Genomic DNA, 19,760 nt, shown 5'->3' with positions numbered 1-19,760 from the left:
GACTGAACGATCTTTTAACTACTATTTTCTACTGAAAGTTGGGACAAGCCTCTTTGTCTGCAAAGAGAACATTTTACGGCTTAGCTTTATGGCCATCCTCTCCTTTCAATCAACAATCTTAGAAACACATTACAAAGTTGTTTCTCAACCAAAATATTTTTTGTTCCTTTTGAACTCTTTTTTGTGACATTTCCATCTGGATTTCCCAATGGTATCTACAAATGGATATATACAAACCAAACATCTCCCCCCCAAATCAGCTTCTCCTTCAAATGACTCTTAACCTTTATATGTTACCCTCCACTTTCCCCATTCTATTTGTGACAGATACCCTAGTTGTCTATTCAAATATCATTTTCTCTTTTTTCTTATTAACAAAAGTTAACTAATGTTGACAAGTGTTAACCGATGTGCTCAGCCAAAAAACTATATTTGCTATACTCTTTGCAGTGAGAGTGGCCATGTGACACAGTCTGCCCAATGGGATAGAAGCAGAATTGCTGGGCGGGATGTCTGGAAGAGCTCTTTTAAAAGAGGCCAACTCAGCTGGCATATGTTTTGCCTTTTGCCCTTCTTCTTATTCCTGCCTGGAATAAGAAAATATCTGGGTAGGTTGAGTGCAAATCAACGATTGTTGTAACACAAGTGACAAGCAGGACAAAAGCCACATGTGAAGAATGCCTGAGCAGAAAGAAAGGGCCTGGGTTCCTGATGGTATCCTTAAGCCACCACAGTAGCGCTGGACTGCCCACCTCCAGACTTCTTAATATATGAGAAAATAAATTTGTTTTATCCACTGATTAGTCTGGGTTTTTTAGCTACTAGCAACCAATGTAATTCTAACTGATAAGTCATGAGTTATTTCAAATTCAGATGATTGCAATAGATTCTAATTATTTTCCCTGTCACCAATCCATATTGCAAAATACTGCCAGGCTAAATCTTCTTGAAACACAACTTTGATCATTATAGTCTCAGTTCAAAAACATTCACTAACTCTTCATTCATTGTTTCAACAAATATTTCTTGGGCACTTAAGAAGACCAAGTTTACGTGGTTAAGGTGAACTAGACCTCGGTTCTAATTCTGTTTCCTCCTCTTACTAGTTGTGTGGCCTCAACTTTTGAAAACCTAACCAGACACTGTCCTGAGCAATGCCATTTAGTGAACAAGACAAGGCCTCTGCTTATATTCTAATGGGCAATACACAATAATTTCAGGTAGTAATGGGTGTTATGAAGAAAACAAGACAAGGTTATTTCTAGTGACAAGAGATGGTTTTCAGCCAATCCTATAATGGAGGACAGGAGTAGATCACTTCTCAGAACTGTTTAGATTAGTAGTATAGATTTTTAGATACCTCACACAAGTCTCTACTGGATCATGAAAGACTTTATCCATACAAATGGCCAAACTTCTTGAATAAATTTCCCTATCACTATAGAGCACTACAGAGAAAACAAAGTTCCTCTCGCTACTTCATGGTCTTATCCCACTGATGCCCCCTCAAACATTTTTTATATACCCACCCATTTTACAGTCCAAACCCTTTTTCATAAATGCACTCTTTTCAAGAATTCATGACCCACCTGTGGAACTGCAATTAGTTCAGTATGGTTGGGACTGAAGAGCCTCAGATTGTAGTCTGAAAAAGTCTTGGCCAGGCCAATGGGGAGCTCCCCAAAAAGACTGCCATTAAAAAAAAAAAAAAAAAGACTGCCATTATAGGAATTCAGGGCTGAGCAGAATTGATCCAACTCTATACCCTCATCATGGTCAATCATTGACTGTGGGATGGTGAGGGGGGTACTGAGCATGGCTTCAAGGTTGCAGATGAAAAGGTGTAGAAACTGGAAGCTGTTCAAGGGCCTCTTCTCCCACCTCTGTATTTATTGATTTATTTTTGCCACACCACGTGGCATCTTAGTTTCCTGACCAGGGATTGAACCCACACCCCCTGCAATGGAAGCATGGAGTCTTAACCATTGGACTGCCAGGGAAGCCCCTGTTTCAGAAGCTTTAGAGGAGCCATGAGAGTACAGGAGGCTTGATGGGTGTGAGTTGAAAAGTGGATGGGAACTGAGGAAGGTGGAGACTCTTCTTTCCTAATGACATTGGCAGAGAGTGGAAGGAGAAAAAATAGAATGATAACTAGAGGGAACTAGGGTCAAAGGAGCAGATTTACAGAATTCTAGGGGCAGAAACAAGTAGATGGAGGAAAGTAAACATATAAAGAGAGTGGAAACTACAGGTCAGAACAAGTTTCCACTCTTGGAGGACATGCGAGGAGGTGGAAGCAAGACCCAGGTGGAGGAAGAACCTGGAAGAGAGGAGAGGTGCTTTATCGCTGAGTCTGGAGTGGAGGAGGGGAGAAGAATGCAGACAGAGACACTCTGAGATGTGGGGGTAGTGTTTGGGGTAGTCAAGGCCTGTATAAGTTTTAATATTCCTGATTCACCGAGTAAGTAAATTAAGGATTATAAAGTTGTTAGCAGGTAGAAATGTCCAGACAAATGTTGGTAGGTGTAAGTAGTGGGGAAAAGTGCAAACAAATTTCAAGGCTTTACCATCAAATTAAAAATGAAAAGATATTAAGAAACTGCTGTCTTTTGGGGAATTCCACCTGATACAGGTAAGAAAATATGATTGATTATACTATGAAGAGTTTCTAAAACTGCATATATTGTAACACTCCATTTTTTTTTAAATTTACAGTTTCTTTTTGTTTTCCCACACAATTTGAAGTGAATTTGATTATAAAAAAGAACCAGTTTCTTGATAATACTCAATGTTTAATATATGGGGAAACAAACACTCATGTGGTCGGTGAAAGTGTAAGATTTTAGCCTTTCTGGAAGGAAATTTGGCAAAATATTTATCAAAAACCTTTAAAAATATGCTTATCCATTGATAAGACAATTTAATATTTATGACTTTATCTTAAGAAAATTATACAAGTGCTCAAAGATATGTTTCAATAATGTTAATTGTAGCCAAACTTATAAGATTCAAAAAGTAGGAACAGGGACTTCCCTGGTGGTCCAGTGGTTAAGAATCCACCTTCCAATGCAGAGGAGGTGGGTTTGATCCCTGGTTGGGGAACTAAAATCCCACATGTAGCGGGGCAACTAAGCCTGAGCGTTGCAACTACTGAGCCCATGAGCTCTGGAGCCTGCACGCCACAGGTAGAGAGAAGCCCGAGTGCCGCAATGAAGAGCCCGCGTGCTGCAACAAAGACTAAAAACAGCCAAATAAATATGTTTTTAAAAGTAGGAACAACTGCAATAGAAGACTGATTAAAGTACGGTACAACCATAATATAAAATACCATTCAGTCATTAACATGATGAGTAGATGAATATATATTAACCTGGAAAACATTCAAAGATTTTTATTAAGTGAAAAAGCATTTTACAAGGATGTATATACATAGTATAATCTTGTTTTCATTAAAAAAAAAAGAAAGGCATTTAATTTATGTATCAATACAGACGTTGAAAACAGCCTGGACAACCTATACCAGCGTTCTGTCTGGGCAGTGGAATGATGGCAATATTTTACTTTTTTCTTTTTTCTTGTTTGCATTTTCTACCATGAACAAGTATTATTTTTGTCATTAAAAAACTGAATTTAAAGCAAAACAAAACATATTCTGGTCCTATTGTCATCTACAGCCCTTAAGGAAAAATGTCCAGAAGTTAAATGGGACAAGTCTATAAGTGGGACAAGTCTATCTACTCATTCTTTTTCTGTAATTTAACTTCGTTTTTCTTCAAGCATCAGTATATAAACTAGTCTCATTTAATTCTATTTTTGCTTTAGTTTTTGGCAAAAGAAAATCATTATTTTCTAAAATCATTATTTTCTATGTCTTTTAAAAATTGTTAATGTGAATATTTCATCCAAATTATGGACTACATTGGTTGGAGCTTACCCAGATGCTTCCCATCATTTAGAACATTATTCCAATGGAAAACATTCAGAGTTCCAAATAACAAATTTACAAACTATTTTTTAAAGTGGAGACTTATTGTATTTTATCAAGTTAGAGATACCTGTAACCTGAGGCTCTACAGGAAGGAGATGACAGACACTTAACAGGAATGAGCTGTGCACAGGCAATCACTGCTGCCTGGCTTTTTTGTCCAGAAAGCCCTTCTTCTATTCTACTATAGCAGGTTTCTGTCCCTGCTGTGAAACCTGCTGGGAGGGCCCAGCCCTTTCCAACCTGCTGTTCACCCCACCCTCCTCCATGCCCTCACAGTCACTCATGGTTTAGATGCCAAAGCGTTCTATGGGGCTTGGGGCTACCAGTAGTAAACTTTCAGGATGAGCTTAACCCTTTGTTAACATTGCTTCAGTGGCAGCAGTTCTGAGTTCATTACAACCTCTGGTTTGGAATACAGTCCTTTTGCCAGCAGCAACTATGGACTATTTTCGTCACCCTGCTAGAGGTATATAAAAGTTACCTTAAACCTAAGAAATGAGTTTTAGTTTGGAATATAATCAAATTCTGAAATCTTATGGTATTTTACTGTATTTAGCTTCATTTCCCTGTCAGTCATAATTTCCCATACATGCCTAAAAATAAAGAAGTCAACTTCGTAAGACTCATCCTTTTCCGTGAGACAAACTGACTTTGTTTCCTGCCTCTTGCATGGAACTAAAATTCAGCAATTTGCTCTTAACAAAGCAATCTAAACATCAAAAGTATACTGCATTCTGTCAGGAGAGAGAGGGAGGCATGCCGTGGGGTCTGTGCAATAATTAACAGTGCTCAACACTGTTCCAAGGTTGTTGTTGTTTAACATGTATTCATTCATTTAATTTTCACAACAGTCTTTTGAGGAACTATTATTACCTCCATTTTACAGTTGAAGAAATTCAGGTACAGAGACTGACTTGCCCAAGGTCTCACAGTTGTTTAAGTGGTAGAGATGGGATTTAAGCCCAGGAATTATGGCTCCTGTGTCGGGGCTCTTAACCATGGTGTCATTTACGGCCTCACTCTTGCTTAGTTGTGCAATGACCGTGATTGTGCCTACAGTATTGGGTTCTGGACTAGACATGAGGATGCAGCATAGTGATTCCCAGCTTGACAGATGGTTGTAGGAGTAGATCGAAGTCAAGGGGTGTTTAAACTTTTACTTATGGAATCTTCAAACTAAATCTTGAGTGGAAGCCTAAAATGAAAAACAAATGAAAGTGCTTACAGTTAAAGATATGCAAATTGGACAGTAGACAAAAATATCACAGTTTACCTATTAATCTGGTAAGAGTTTGAAATTTTGATATATCCCAGGGTTGCCTAGGGTCTGGGATAAAACATCTTCTCATGCACTGTTGGAAGGAATCTATTGATAAAACAGTATCTGGAAGACAATTAAGGCCATATGTATTAAAATAAAAAATGTATTGGGGACTTCCCTGGTGGTCCAGTGGTTGAGACTCTGCACTCCCAAGTTCAGGGAACTAGATCTCGCATACTGCAACTAAAAAAAAAATATATATATATATATATCCCGCATACCACAAGCATGCTGCAACTAAGACCCGGCACAGTCAAGTAAAAAAAAAAATTAAAAATTAAAAAAAATTAAAAATGCATCAAGTGTAACCCAACTATTTTGTGGGAATTTGCTCTATGCATATACTGGCAAATATATGTTGAATATAATGATATTTGATATGACAAAACAATCAACCATCAAATAAAAAACAGCCCATGTGTTTGTCAGCAGAGAAAAGGTTATATAAATTACAGTACTATATAGTTTTCAAAAGAAAGATGTTGTTGTAAATATGCTGGCTTAGAAAAGGTGTGGAATTTATGTTATTAAGTGAAATGAGTAAGGTACAGAACACTGTATATCTAGATGATTCAATCTTACACACACACACACACACACACACACATCATGTGACCCTGTACATAAAAATCACCACAAAAGATGACAGAAGAACAAGAGAAGTTTAAAGTGATTAACTTTGTGTAAATGTTAAGTAATTCTATGTGTGGTTTCCAATTTTTTTCAATTTTTTTAAAACCAGGTTCTGTTACTACTCTTATAAAATTAATAAAATTGACTACTTGAAACACAAGGTCAATTCATACAAAACTTCAGGTAGTTGAATTAAAAACTGTCATTCTTGATATTTAAGATTATAAAAATAAAATATCTGGATAATATGCCAAAATAACCCCACCCCCAAACAGTTGAGAGTGGAGCCTGGGTTGAAGGACAAGGGAAGACGAGCAGAGCCCTGACCACTCAGGCTTTCCCGGAAATCTCCTTTACCATACTCCAAGGGCTTTGAGCAGCATGGTTTGAAAGCTACAGTTGACCCTTGAACAATGCAGGCCTTAGGGGCGCCTACTCTCCATGAAGTCGACAACCCGCCTATAATTTACAGTCAGCCCTCAGTATTCGCGATTCCTCTGTATCCCTGGATTCAACCAACCTTAGAGTGTAGTACTGTAGTATTCACTGTTGAAAAAACATCTGCTTAAAAGTGTACCTGCCCACTTCAAACCCGTGTTGTTCAAGGGTCAATTGCACTAGTGAACCAAAAAGAGCACAGTATCTGAAGTCAGAAGACCTAGGTTCAAACCTGGAATAAACCCATCTAATTTTACAGGATTCACATCAGTAAAATGTAGACCATTCCTCTTTTACATGGCTTTTGTGGAGGGTTAAACGAGATTTATGTAAGAGCACTTTGAAATTGTGAAGCAATATACAGTTTCCTTTTATGAGAGCCTTGACTTGAAAAGGAGAGACCCAACTGGCAATGAGGCATGAGACAGGCTCTGTGCATCTTGGGTAGCCTTGATTATTCACCGAAAAATTGGGTAGGAGGTGACCCTGGGCAGTGTCATGAGGGCGACAACTGGAAGAGTGAGGCTAAGCAAGTTATGCCTCAGTAAACAACATCCTTCTCCTTTGAAACAATCACCAAATTGCAACTAAGAAATTTTTGTTTTCGAGACCTCTCCTCAATGCAATATAAAAGACGAATGAGGAGCCAGCCTGTGTGGCTCACTGCTGTATGCCCAGAGCAGCACAGCATTTAGGCACATAGTAGGTTCAATAAAAACCTGCTACATGGGTTAGGAAGGAAAGTCGTAAGGAAAACGTACTGAGCCAACGAAACAAAAACATTCTGTTAGGGCATGTGACTATGCCTCCTAGTGGAATCCAAATGTGTTTCTCTGAGAGGAAATGTCACACCAGCTATAGAACGATGGGGCGACAGGCCTTGGTAACTTCAGTTCATGTGCCTTGCTAGGCTTTAATATCATATGTTAAACTCCTCAAATTCACAGGCAAAACAAGCATAAACTTATGAGATTTCTTGATCTAATTTTCAAGATGTATTTAAACTTCATTCCAATGAATAAAAACATTTTTTTAAATGTTGGGTCTCAATTGTACATGTGGAGAATTGATTTACACTAAGATGTTTAAAATAGTGTGCAGTTTTCCTTCAGACAAATATCATACAAAATTCACACATCTCAAGCTCCTCCAGCAAGTGTCAATAGTGCCAATTTTATTATTTCCACAGTAGCCATTCTAGAAGATTGCTTTTCCTAGCCTGGATAATATTTCAGCCTACTGCATCTGAAGGCTCTAGTAGGCAACTGCTCAGTTCCAACCACATACTCCCTGGTTAGGCATGTAGCTGCCTCTATCTTTAGAAACATTTAATATCACTTTAACCCCCAATATTGCAGGCACTACGCCTTGTTCTCTCTATACGGTGCCTAAAAATTGATGGCAATCTGTATTTACACTAGTTTTAAAAAGAGATTAAACATTAAGTTGAAAAAGAACATCTGCCCCCTCCCCACTATAGGTTAATAAGCAGACTATTTTGGTGCAAGCGCAAAGTCAGTCATGAATACAATGTCTCCAGATAAGAATGATTAATTCACTAGGTTTACTCCCAGTTCCTGAATCTGAACCTCTGATGTTCCTTTCGGCACTGCAAAGGGTATTTATTATCTGTATTTCGGATGTTCCTAGAGTTCCAGTTTTCTTTTATTAAGGTATAGAACCACATTTCATTGCCCAGGGTTATACTGAAAGCATTACAAACCATACCCTTCCCCCCTTTGGATACTGGACACTGCTTCTCTGTGCTCTCAAGTCATGGAGCTGGACATAATCTGAAATGTGTCCTAAGTGGTTTTGCAAAATGATCACTAGCACAAACTCTTGGCCCCTTTACATGTATTTATGGATACCAAACAACTCATGCGACTCTGTTGGCCTCTTAATGACCTTGAGAATTGCTTGTTCTGAGAACAGAAACCTTAATAGCACAGAGATGCATAGGAGGTCCCCTCATATTCCAAATAAACAAGTTTCCTTAGCTACTTTTCCATTGTTTGTCTTTCTATAGCTTCATCTTGCCAAGTGGAACAGCAGCTATCATCAGTAAGATAATATCCTTTCCTCCTTTCCTCTTTCTCAGTTATCAGGGTGTCAAATATTAGAAGAACAGAAGATCTGATGTGAGGCATAGGTGACCGACTTAGGAGGAAATCTGTTTTAGATATACCAGTCCATAATTCTGTTTTTCATGTACATTTTACAATCTAAAATATTTATACTCATCTAGTAGCTAGAAACAGTATCCTGTTGCTTAAATTTGGTTTCCTTAAGCTTAATTCAGTCAAATACTAATGATCCACATTTCTGCCTTTTTTAAGAAAAAAGTGAAAAAAAAATTGATGTCTTTGGTAGAAAGAATCAAGGTCCTCATAATCACAGTATTCCAGTGTTGACTGAAAAAGCCTAGGTTTGGGCTTCCCTGGTGGCGCAGTGGTTAAGAATCCGCCTGCCAATGCAGGGGGACAAGGGTTCGAGCCCTGGTCCGGGAAGATACCACTCGCTGTGGAGCAACTAAGCCCGTGCGCCACAACTACTGAGCCTGCGCTCTAGAGCCCGTGAGCCACAACTACCAAAGCCCGCGCGCCTAGAGCCCGTGCTCTGCAACAAGAGAAGCCACCGCAATGAGAAACCCGCGCACCACAACGAAGAGTAGCCCCTGCTCGTTGCAACTAGAGAAAGGCCCGCACGCAGCAACGAAGACCCAATGCAGCCAAAAATAAATAAATAAATAATTATAAAAATAAAAAAAGAAAAAGCCTAGGTTTGAAATCATTCTTTTATATCTCCTTAATTAGGATTGGGAAATCTGAGATATCCTATTTCAACTTCCCTATTTTGCAAAATGAGGAAACTATTGGCTAGAGTAGTAAAATTATAGTTGGAGCTCATGTTCTCTGGCTCCTAGACTTTCGCTCTCAAACCTACACCAAGACTGGTAGACTGTAGAGTAGTACAAAAATAGACCAAAAGATCCAATGGTAGTTTTTAGCACTTCATGTTAATGTGTGAGAATCTGCCATACAGCTTTGAATCACCCCGACATAATAAAGCAGGCTCTGACATATTTTATGCTGAGACAAAATGAGGAACTCAGATCTTCCAATATTGTCCAAATGTCACATCCAAACGTCTGAATTAAATATTAACTTTCAATAAAGGCAATCAGTGGTAAAAGCAATTATGACTAAGCAAAGAACTTCCAGTTTTTATTTTTCAAACATTTAACAAGAAAAATATTCAACCAAAGTTTTAAAAATTAGAATGGATTAATTTACAATAAAATAGTCAACTTAAAATATCAGCCCTTTCATTTAGGGCCAAGGAGGCCAATAGTTCCTGTTTAAACAGCAGAACTGCACAATTGACATTTTTTACCTCTATTTAATGGCACAGAAATATAAAAGTCATACAACTTCCATTGAGATCCTCCCTTGCCTCCAGAGAATTCATACAATTGCTTCTTAGGTCAGTACTCAGGCCTTTAAAAATTACCAGTTATATTTTGAAATATATCTACAATTACTCTGATAACAAGAACACTTTAAAAACAATTCTTATAAGAAACACCTTAAAATAATTTCGTGGCACATTAGGTTTCTTAAAGAAACAGCAAAGATGAAAAATAATGTACAAGAATTATAGTCTCTTGTTTATAGAAACCACCCAAATTAAATACTTTCTCTAATTTAATTATCCTTGCTTCTTATAATTTATTAGCAGAGATGAATTACAAGAAGCAGAATGCACCCTTTTTTGGTTCTTGGTTGTAGCTGCCAGCTTAAGAGTTCATGACTGTAAATGTAAAGCAAAACATGACTATGCTCACAAATTCCGGAATGGAAAAAAACCAGACTATCTCTTTAAAGTGTTTCTCTATTCTTGCTTTCAAGTCAAGACAAAAAATTCACAGCAGTTTAAAGGATGATGAAAGACTAAACATGGGGCCCACTACAATACAGATTGAGGATAATTTTACCTATTACACTCCTGAAGTGAAAACTGTAATAAGTACGATATGACCAAGTAGCATTCTATAGTAAGCTGTTGGAGCAAATACAGCACTCAACAGATTCATTTACACACAGGCATGGTAGCCTTCACACAGAACACCTTATTTTCACAATCTTGAATGTACAACCTTTAAGAAACAAACAGACATAAAGTAATATGTAATTTATGACAGCTGGCCAGGCACTTAACTTGGGGAAAGAGACTTCCAGATTTTGAGGTAAACTGTAATTGTTTTCAGCAATTACAAACATATTCTAAAAACTATCTGATACCACACTAACTGAAGTTATTCAGCGTTTTAACTGTCAGTTTGTCACTCTACTGTGCCAAAATTCATACCAAAGTGTAACTCTTTAAGAAGCTATTAAAAGAACATTTTCAAGTCTGAATTTTGGCCCCATTTAGATACTACTGTGCTTAGAACATACTTGAGAAAACTAAAAGATACAAACATACAAGGGTAATGGGCACAAGAGCCTAAAATGAGTTGTTTTCCCCCCAATTTGACATTCATAAGAATCACACAGTCAGTCACATAGACAAAAGAAGAAGAGGAAGACAATGACAACTGAGGTGACAAGTCTCCATCTATCCTCAAGAAAATGAGAGCAATGCTCCAAGAGGAGCAGAAGCAAAGTGGCAGAGTTTCTGTTTACCGGCGTGGACTGTGAAAGCTCTCAGAATTAACACGAAGGAGCACAACTCTCTGGGTTTTTCATTCTCTGGGTACATTATGTTTTTTCTTCTCTTCCGAATTCATTTCAAGGCAATGTGAAATTTGCTTAATAAATGAAAATTCATATTAGAAGAGGACCTCAGTAAGTATTTACACATTAGAAGACGAGAACAGGAAGTGGTCGTTTTGGAAGTATTCTTTCATCAAAAGTTATCCAAGTCTATTACTCATTAGAATTATCAGGATATTATCTGCAAATGGAAAAGCCAAGCCTCCAAATCCTCATAACTATTAATTATATTCTCTATTCCCTTCTCAAACAGCAATTCCAATCCAAAGGCTACTTCTTGTTCAGAACAAGAACAAACTCATCAGCTTATCTGGTATGCCCAGACTAATTAATCAACATCCCGTTTTAAACCCTCAAAGAACATTATGAATAAAGAAAAATTTAAAAATTTTGATCTGAGGTATCCTCATTCTCAAAAACATGAGAAAAAATATTGGCTTAATTTGGTTTCCATGTAGCTAAAAACAGAGTCTAGATCCTTTATTTATAAAGACTTCTAAGCTGACCCTTCTCAGGATAACAAGTTTTTCCAGTCATGGTTAAGAATTTGTGCTAACTGACCTCTTCTCTCCTTGCAGGCCTAACCACGTGCATCTGGCAAAACTACTAGCTGGAATTAATGGTGCAATGAGGAAATGTGGAAGAATTTCTCTCTCTGTGATGCTAACTGGCTCACTGAAGTTTTGAAACTGTGACCCTGGTCTATTAGCACCACGCTTTACTCAACTGAAATAATCAAGCCACTGCTATAGGGTGAAGGACAGGGGATGGGGTGAGAAGGGGACCGAGGGCAATTATATACATGAATAATTACCACGATATGCAATGAAAATTTGTCTATTAACATATTTGAGGCTTGAGAATCATTGATCACAGCTATTAAATAAACCTGCATCTAATTTTATAATTTTGAACACCTGCAAATATAGACTTTCTGATATGACCCAAATTTAAATATGAATGGAAGTTCATTGAACATTAGATTATCAGTAAGCTAGAAGAAACAAATTATATACATTTTGCAGGTAGTAAACTACCAAAACAAAAAAAAAGTGGAGATTAGGTAAAAAGTAAGCAAAATTATCCCTAATCATTTATAGTCTCACCTTTCTCTTGGGAGAGCCCCAAAACAGGTCTCTAGAAAATCAACTTCATACATGTAAGAAATGGCATCTGCTATCATATTGGTATATCTTTCCCTCAAAGCTAGACGGGTCACAGACATATCTCGCACAATCATTTTCATGTATAACAGTTTCTAAGACATCTATTCCACTGAAGTATTGTAAAGGAAGTCTACAAACCACTTCCAGGAAAAAGGCACTTCATTGTGAAAGTCAGATTTAATTACAAGAAAGTCGAGAAGACGAGGATAGACTCAAAAAAGTCAGTATTCACTTTTGTATTTCTGAATACAGAGCAGATGCCAGTTTATAGAATATAGCTGATAACATTACAAACAAACCAAACAGCAACATTAACTATATTCTCAGCAAAACAGTAATTTATGACATTTCTCCAAAAACCAACATAGTTCCAAGTTCAACAGTAAAAAGGAAAAAAAAATCACCAGCAGTTGCTACTTCAGAGCTCAAGACATTGTTTTCTACAGAATTTCATGTTTCTACAGTTTGGTTCTCTGTTTCAGAGCATTAATTGCTTTTCAGATGAAAAACCTGGGGTGGTGGAGGTTGGTTTGTGTGTGCTCGGGGAGAACCCAGGGTGGAGAAATACTGGGAGTAACAAGAGGTTCATTTCTCTGGTCAGACAACCAAGTGAGGAGGTAGTTACTCTGAGAACTTCTCAAATAGAGAATATTATACTGATCTACTGAGAGTTGGGGAAATCGCAGGAGCTTCTTTGTGAGACTGAAGATAGCAACAGCAATACTTCTCCTCCAGGGAAGTCAGGACCAAGGTGTCAGTGCAGCTGAAATAAAGATGGAATCTGTATAAATGGTACACAGAGAGTATTAGAAAGACAAGGTTACAAAATCAACATAAATGATAATACATTCATTTCCAAACCCGTCCTACCTTGACGGTGGCTCTTTTCTGATGCTAGAACTTTAAAAGTATCTATGAGAAAAGAATACACACCATGTCATCATCATGTAGTGATCCTTCAAGCTCCTGGTAATACATTTCATAAACAATGTCTTCTAATTTCTAATATTATTGAAAATTTAATAGTCTGTAAAATAATTAAATGTTTTAAACACAGTTTAGGCTGTGGTACTCTCAGAAAGGGTGCCATAAGGAAAGTTCTTTATTTTATAGCTGTAAGTGAGCAGAAACTGTTAAATAGCAACACAGAAAAGATAATAGCAACACTCCTCCAAATTACCTAAATAATGTTTATAATTCTGTCAAGAGACCACATGCTCACCTTGTTACATCACTACACATGGCAATCCCATACAACCTTGAGTCCCATCATCACTGCTGTTGAGTTTTTTCATTCGGTACTGACGTATTTCTCTTACCAGTGTGTAAAAGGCATCTTCAACACCCTATAAAAGAGAGAAAATGATAAAGACAGCTTAACAGACACAACCCAAGTTGTAAGTTCTCTCTCATTTGTACTTCTTTATGTGGATTTAAAATTGCAATTATTAAATTATTAGCTGATAAAATAGGCTGATTCAGCATTCCTATTGAGTCACATTAGCAGGATGATATACAATAGCACTTTCTGCAAAGATAACATTTAAGTAAAGGAAAATGGATAACATGGGACATACAGAACTACCAGATCTAAAGATTCCATTCAGGAGGGCCTATGCCTTAAATAGTAGCTGGTGTTGATAGATGAAGGACAAATGTTTTAAGTATCTTTAATCAAGGGTCTTCATTTTAGAAATATTTGTGCATGTTAACTTGCATGAGTAAAAAAGAAACCACACTTGAATATTAATAAATTCATTTTGGGTTTAAACTGAAGATTAAAAAAATAGAACAGTATTAAAAAAATCCAAAACAGCAAAGAACGTGGATCACGTCTCTAGTGAAGAGTCAGTCAATCAAACTTTTCTGCCTTAAATAAACCCTTGCCAGATGCTAAAAGCTGTACTATACCTGTCTGGTCTTGGCTGAGGTTTCAATGAATGGAATCCCATAACTCTTGGCCAGTTCATGGGCTTGTTTTGTGTCAACTGTCCTTGTTGGCAAATCACACTTGTTTCCTACTAGCACCATAGGTACATCATCTGAGTCTTTTACACGCTTAATCTGTTCCCTAAAAAAGGGAATATGTTATCATAACAGAAGAATAAACGTTTAGGAAGGAATAAACAGCTAGGGCAAAAAAGAAAATCTAGCAGATTTCACCTAGCCCTATTAGCTTCTATACTGAGTTTCACTGTTTTTCTACTTATAAAAGGCCTTACATACTAAGAAGACTGGTGTAGACTTGATGCAGCAGCCGCAGGGAAGCCAAGTAGCAGTTCACCTTCTATCTTGACACATGTCCCTGTTAGGCTCCTTGATTCTCCAAAAAGCTTGGCTCTGGAGTTAAATAGCAACTAGAAATCACACTCTAGGTTAAGGTCTGAAGTATAAAAAGTAAATCTTACTGCCTCCAAATAACTTTTTGAAGCTCCCTTGAGAGTGACAGTATTTAATGAAAGACAGTCTATCCACTTCTCTATATGGGTGGTGTCCAAACATTTTCTTCAAACAAATTATAGCTGGAAGTCCAAGATATAAAATAGGAAACACCAGAACTGCTCTTATTAACAGGGGACTAAAGGATTTGGAACTCCCAACTGACAGTTCTCTCTTCAATGACAAGTAAGACATACCACACAGCAGTTTGGAAACTACTGTTCCAGATTCTCTTGATCAACCCTGTCCAATAGGACTTATTATGGTGATGGAAATGTTCTCTAGCTGCACTGTCCAACTATATATGCTAGTCATATGAAGCTACTGAACACCTGAAAAGTCAGTTGCTAATGGGGCCGACGAACTGATTTTTAAGTTGTTTAATTTTAATGAATTTATTTATTTATTTTAAAATAAATTTATTTATTTTAAAATAAATTTATGTATTTTTGGCTGTGTTGGGTCTTCGTTGCTCTGCACAGGCTTTTCTCTTTGTTGCTGTGGCGAGCAGGGGCTACTCTTTGTTGTGCTGTGCAGGCTTCTCATTGCAGTGGCTTCTCTTGTTGTGGAGCACAGGCTCTGGGTGCACGGGCTTCAGTAGTTGTGGCACACAGGCTCAGTAGCTGTGGCGCACAGATTTAGCTGCTCCACGGCCTGTGGGATCTTCCCGAATCAGGGCTTGAACCCATGTCCCCTGCACTGGGAGGCAGACTCTCAACCACTGCACCACCAGGGAAGCCCAATTTTAACGAATTTAAATTTAAACCACATATGGTTTGTGGCTACCATACTGCACAGCACTGCTCTAGACTCTACCCTGGGATTACATACAAAGTCATGTACTTGAAATGCATTTCACTGGCTATCTGCAGAACTGAGCTTTGGTGTGATGGCAGTAACCTATGTGAAGGGATAATATAAGACAACCTAAGGAGAAAAACGATTTCTAAAAATTCAGCAAATAGTTTTTTGGTGCTTGCCAAGTGCTAAGCTTTTTATTAAGTGCTGCTATTAACTGCAGAGAGAAAATGGAAAGTAGAGCAGGTTTAGGGGAAGAAAACCAGTTTTAGACTAGTTTGTTTCTGAGAGTCGACATCGTCATATGGATGGAGCATATGCCAAGACTCAGGCTACAGGCAGAACGCTTGTGTAGCATTTACTCCATGCTAAACACTGCTCTGAGTGATTCACATATTTATTAACTCGTTTAATTTTCAGAGCAACTCTTGGTAGGTACTACCATCTCCACATTATAGATAAGGAAACTGAGGCCCAGCGATTTAGTAGTTTGCCCCAAAGTTCCATGGCTAAGAGATGATGGAGCCAAGTTTCAACCCAGGCAGAGTCTGTATTCTTAACCATTATATTATTCTGCCTAAAGAACACAGAGCTAAGAAAAAGGAGGCCTGAGTTTTTGGTCCTGGCTCTGCTATGAGTAATAATCATGACTATGAAAACCTAACAAACCACCTTCTGAACTTTGTTTCTGTAAAATAAGAATGTTGTATTAGAACTTTTATGGTCCAACTGAGCTTTGAAACTTTAAGGTTCTGTGGAGAAAGACCATCTTTATCTAACCCCCCTTTGCCTTGCTTTCATCTTTATCTAACTCCCCTCCCCCCATTTGTTTCTTCCCACTATCTTCTCTATTACTTACTGAAGAATGTTTCTCAGAGGTGTTTTCCTCTCTGTGATCTCTCATAACACCTCTAGTTCTGAATCACTCCCATTAGCAAGCAAGCTTCATTTATGTATTATCAGGCATTCTAGACATAGTAGCTTATATAAAATAAACTCCAGTATTAACTTTCAGTAATAACCCCAGATTCTCAATGTCACAACCTAAAAGCAATTCTTTTCATAATGAAAAAATTGCATCTTCCCTAGTGTGGTATCCTCATTCTCACCCCAAAACTTCAGAACACACTTAAAGATCATCCTTTCAGAAAAAACAATGCTCCTAGTACCTGTAGAGGTTAATATCTGCAAATGATTTGCTATTATTGATGGCAAATACACAAAGGAAGCCTTCGCCTGTCCTCATGTATTGGTCTCTCATGGCACTGTACTCCTCTTGTCCAGCTGTATCCAGTATGTCCAACAGACAGGTTTCACCATCTATAACCACCTGTTTTCGGTAAGAATCCTGGGGTGGGGAGGGGGGCAGGGAGAGAGGGAGATTCCATTTTTATTAAAAATCACAGGGAATGCAATGCTATTGCTAAGGTTAAATAAGCTCCTAACCAAGTCCAATTCTGTCTCTTTGGTTTGTCCCTCAAACTGCTGATATATAATCACAAACAGAAAGTACTTAATGTCACCCTAGGAAAAAAGCCCCAAATGCTATATGCCTATAGAAAGGAAAATGTGGTCACTCTGTTCCCGGAAAAGATGAAGAAAACATGGTAATTGAAAAGACAGTTCTACCGCACTTAGACTAGAGATTACGTTCATTGAAGTATGAACTGTACTTCTTCTTTGAGTTGTTTATTGTCCATTTACAATTCTAAACATACCTCCACCAATTATAACTTGGTTCAGGATGCACTATCTTTTGTGTTTATGATTAAATACACAAATACCTTTTATTTCAGACAAGGTTATAATATCAAAATATTTTTCTCATCATGACAGACTGTACCTCTGGGGAATATTCCTGAATCAAATTCCTAAAGGTTCCAAACGTGGTATAGTTAATTAATTCCTTGGGAAGACAGACATGCATAGATCATATTAAAAAAAAATTTCAATTTGACTCTAAGGCAAAAATTTTACTTGTATTTTAATATTTATGTTCTGGGACTTCAGTTCAAAGAAAATAACCTCATCACACTTAGTAAAGATCTGGCTCCAGAAACAGTATGTAACATAGTTTGCCAGCCCATTTGCATTGAACAGCGCCTCTGTAACTCACGCCATTGCGGGACTGTAATATACTTTCAAATTAACATAGAATTCACATTGTCCAAATTTCCTTAAAGCATGAGATAGGGTCAAATGTATGAGTGTTCTGAGGAAATAAGCAAAATTAAAATGATAAAGATAGGTTTTAGTCAAACTAATTTATGATAATAGAAGTCAGAGAAGTGGTCATTTCCTGGCAGGATAGGGGGGTTTACTGACTAGAAAGGGGCATGAAAGAACTCTCTTGGGCATTGGAAATAGTCTATATTTTTATCTATGCGGCGGTTACATAAGTGTACACAAATTTAAAGCCACTGAGCTATAGATGTAAGATTTATATACCTTATGTATATTACTTCACAAACAAATAAAACAAATAAAACTCTGAAAAATAATAAAATGTTCTAACCATTAATACTAAAGCTGGTAAGCCTAAAATAAAACTTTGCCAAGGACTAATGACTAATTTTTAATAATGGCTATATTAGAGTTAGCTTGCATTAAACACTCAATGGCTGGGTGGTACGAAGACCAGCATGTGGATTAAAATAATCTCTAGAGTTAGACGTTTCTAAACGGAATAAGATTACAAACTCTTTACTTAAAGGACTTTAGATGACATTTACTGAAGCCAATCTATAACATGAACTCCCACAAAAAACAACAGAAACTTTAAATAAGTGATAATTACACAGTGTGTTAGCATCCACAAAAATTTAACATATTTGATTTTTCACAACATCCCCTGGGTGTCAGGCAAGACAGGTTTATGGTAATTTAATAGATGAGAAAAGTGATTTGCTCACTATCATATAACTAACTGCAAACAGGGACTGTATTCCAAGGCACAGTGACTCAAAATCTTATGCTCTTTCTTCCCCAACCCACAGTCTCAGCTGCTTCAAGTGGCTAAGAAACACTCAGATCTCTGAATCCTTCATCTCCATCCTGCTATCATTCAGGTATTCTATGACCTGTGTTTCTTTTTAACGGAGCTGTCATATGTGGAGAAACTAAATGAGTCCAACACTGAGTTTGTAACCATTTTCAAAACTGTTAAAAACTGTAAACTTTTTAGAAAATCATCAGTAGCTAATAAAAGTGAACTCTTCTCCAAAAACAGGTAAAGCTTTACTTACTGTATTACTGAACACAGTGCCCCAAATAACTTTTATTTTCTCTCCTGATTATTCCTTTAACTAAGGAATAGGTGAAAGGTATGGGAAAGGGAATGGGTTAAGAGTAAACCGAAAGAGAGAGGTATGGTCAGCGGACTGCCTCTGGGCCTCACCTCTATGGTGGGATCATATTCATCTACAAAGTGGTTCTGGATCAGCTGGATTGTCAGTGCGCTTTTCCCAACACCACCTGCTCCAACCACCACCAGTTTGTACTCAGTCATTTCACACCAGCAAGAACCTGTGGGAAAGCAGCAATTAGGGTTAACTGTCGAACCACATCTACAGTACTTCAAAGCTTTCTGTAATCAACAGTAACTAAAACCAGAGTCTGAAATGTATTGGTTCCGTACACGTTCATCGCCACTTGGTTCTCAAAGTGATTCAGGAGTGCAAAAACACTTGCAGGTTACTGTGGATCTCAGAATTCTGGACTAGTCTTCTAGCTACCCCCACCCTCGTCTATTTTTCAGTAGCCCTTGGGCCCCGCCCTCAGCCTAAGGTAAAGAAAACCCCCCTTCCTACTCCTTTAAATCTTCTGAGCTCAGGGGGGCGGCCTCCAGACCGTCTCCCCTTCTCTCTATCCCGCCTGTCTCCAAAGAGCTCCCCCGTAGGGCTCAAAACGAAGGACCCCCCGCCCAGGGCCTTTGTCTCCAGCTCGTAGATTCCGCTCAATTCCTGGCAACAAGGAGTCGTCAGCATGCTCCAAAGTCGAACGCTACACACGCCAGAGCCTTACCTCAAGCTCCACTGCCTCCGCTTCGGACAGATTTGGACCACAACCGGGAAAATTGTTGGGAGACCCCGGAACCGCCATGAACAGCCCCCACCAGGGAGCGGCACTTCCGGCCCCGCCCGCTACGCAATCAGTCGGCGCCCCAGGCGCCGGAGTCCCCGCCCCGGCCACGTGGGCCT

The 19,760-nt window shown here is 38.2% G+C and overlaps 1 protein-coding gene across 3 annotated transcripts; it reads right to left on the bottom strand.

Moving 5' to 3' along the window:
- Positions 1–3,376: 3,376 nt before the first annotated feature.
- Positions 3,377–19,737, bottom strand: NRAS (NRAS proto-oncogene, GTPase). Of its 3 annotated transcripts, XR_004527732.2 has the most exons (8): positions 19,585–19,737; positions 18,959–19,086; positions 16,731–16,909; positions 14,236–14,395; positions 13,547–13,670; positions 13,195–13,236; positions 11,069–13,105; positions 3,377–5,183 (listed from the first exon to the last, which is right to left on the bottom strand). XR_004527732.2 is itself a non-coding variant. In XM_019919458.3 (7 exons), exons 2-5 carry the CDS (start codon positions 19,067–19,069, stop codon positions 13,551–13,553), a joined length of 570 nt encoding a protein of 189 aa, XP_019775017.1. In that variant the 5' UTR covers positions 19,070–19,086; positions 19,585–19,737; the 3' UTR covers positions 9,580–13,105; positions 13,195–13,236; positions 13,547–13,550. The 3 variants fall into 3 exon arrangements, 2 of the variants coding, with proteins under 2 accessions (XP_019775017.1, XP_004321496.1); XM_019919458.3 differs by lacking the exon at positions 3,377–5,183 and having other exon boundaries at positions 9,580–13,105; XM_004321448.4 differs by lacking the exon at positions 3,377–5,183 and having other exon boundaries at positions 9,580–13,087.
- Positions 19,738–19,760: the final 23 nt, after the last annotated feature.

Source organism: Tursiops truncatus, chromosome 1 (genome assembly GCF_011762595.2).
Source record: "Tursiops truncatus isolate mTurTru1 chromosome 1, mTurTru1.mat.Y, whole genome shotgun sequence".
NCBI classification, from domain to species: Eukaryota; Metazoa; Chordata; class Mammalia; order Artiodactyla; family Delphinidae; genus Tursiops; species Tursiops truncatus.
This window is presented reverse-complemented; position numbering and strand designations above follow the sequence as displayed.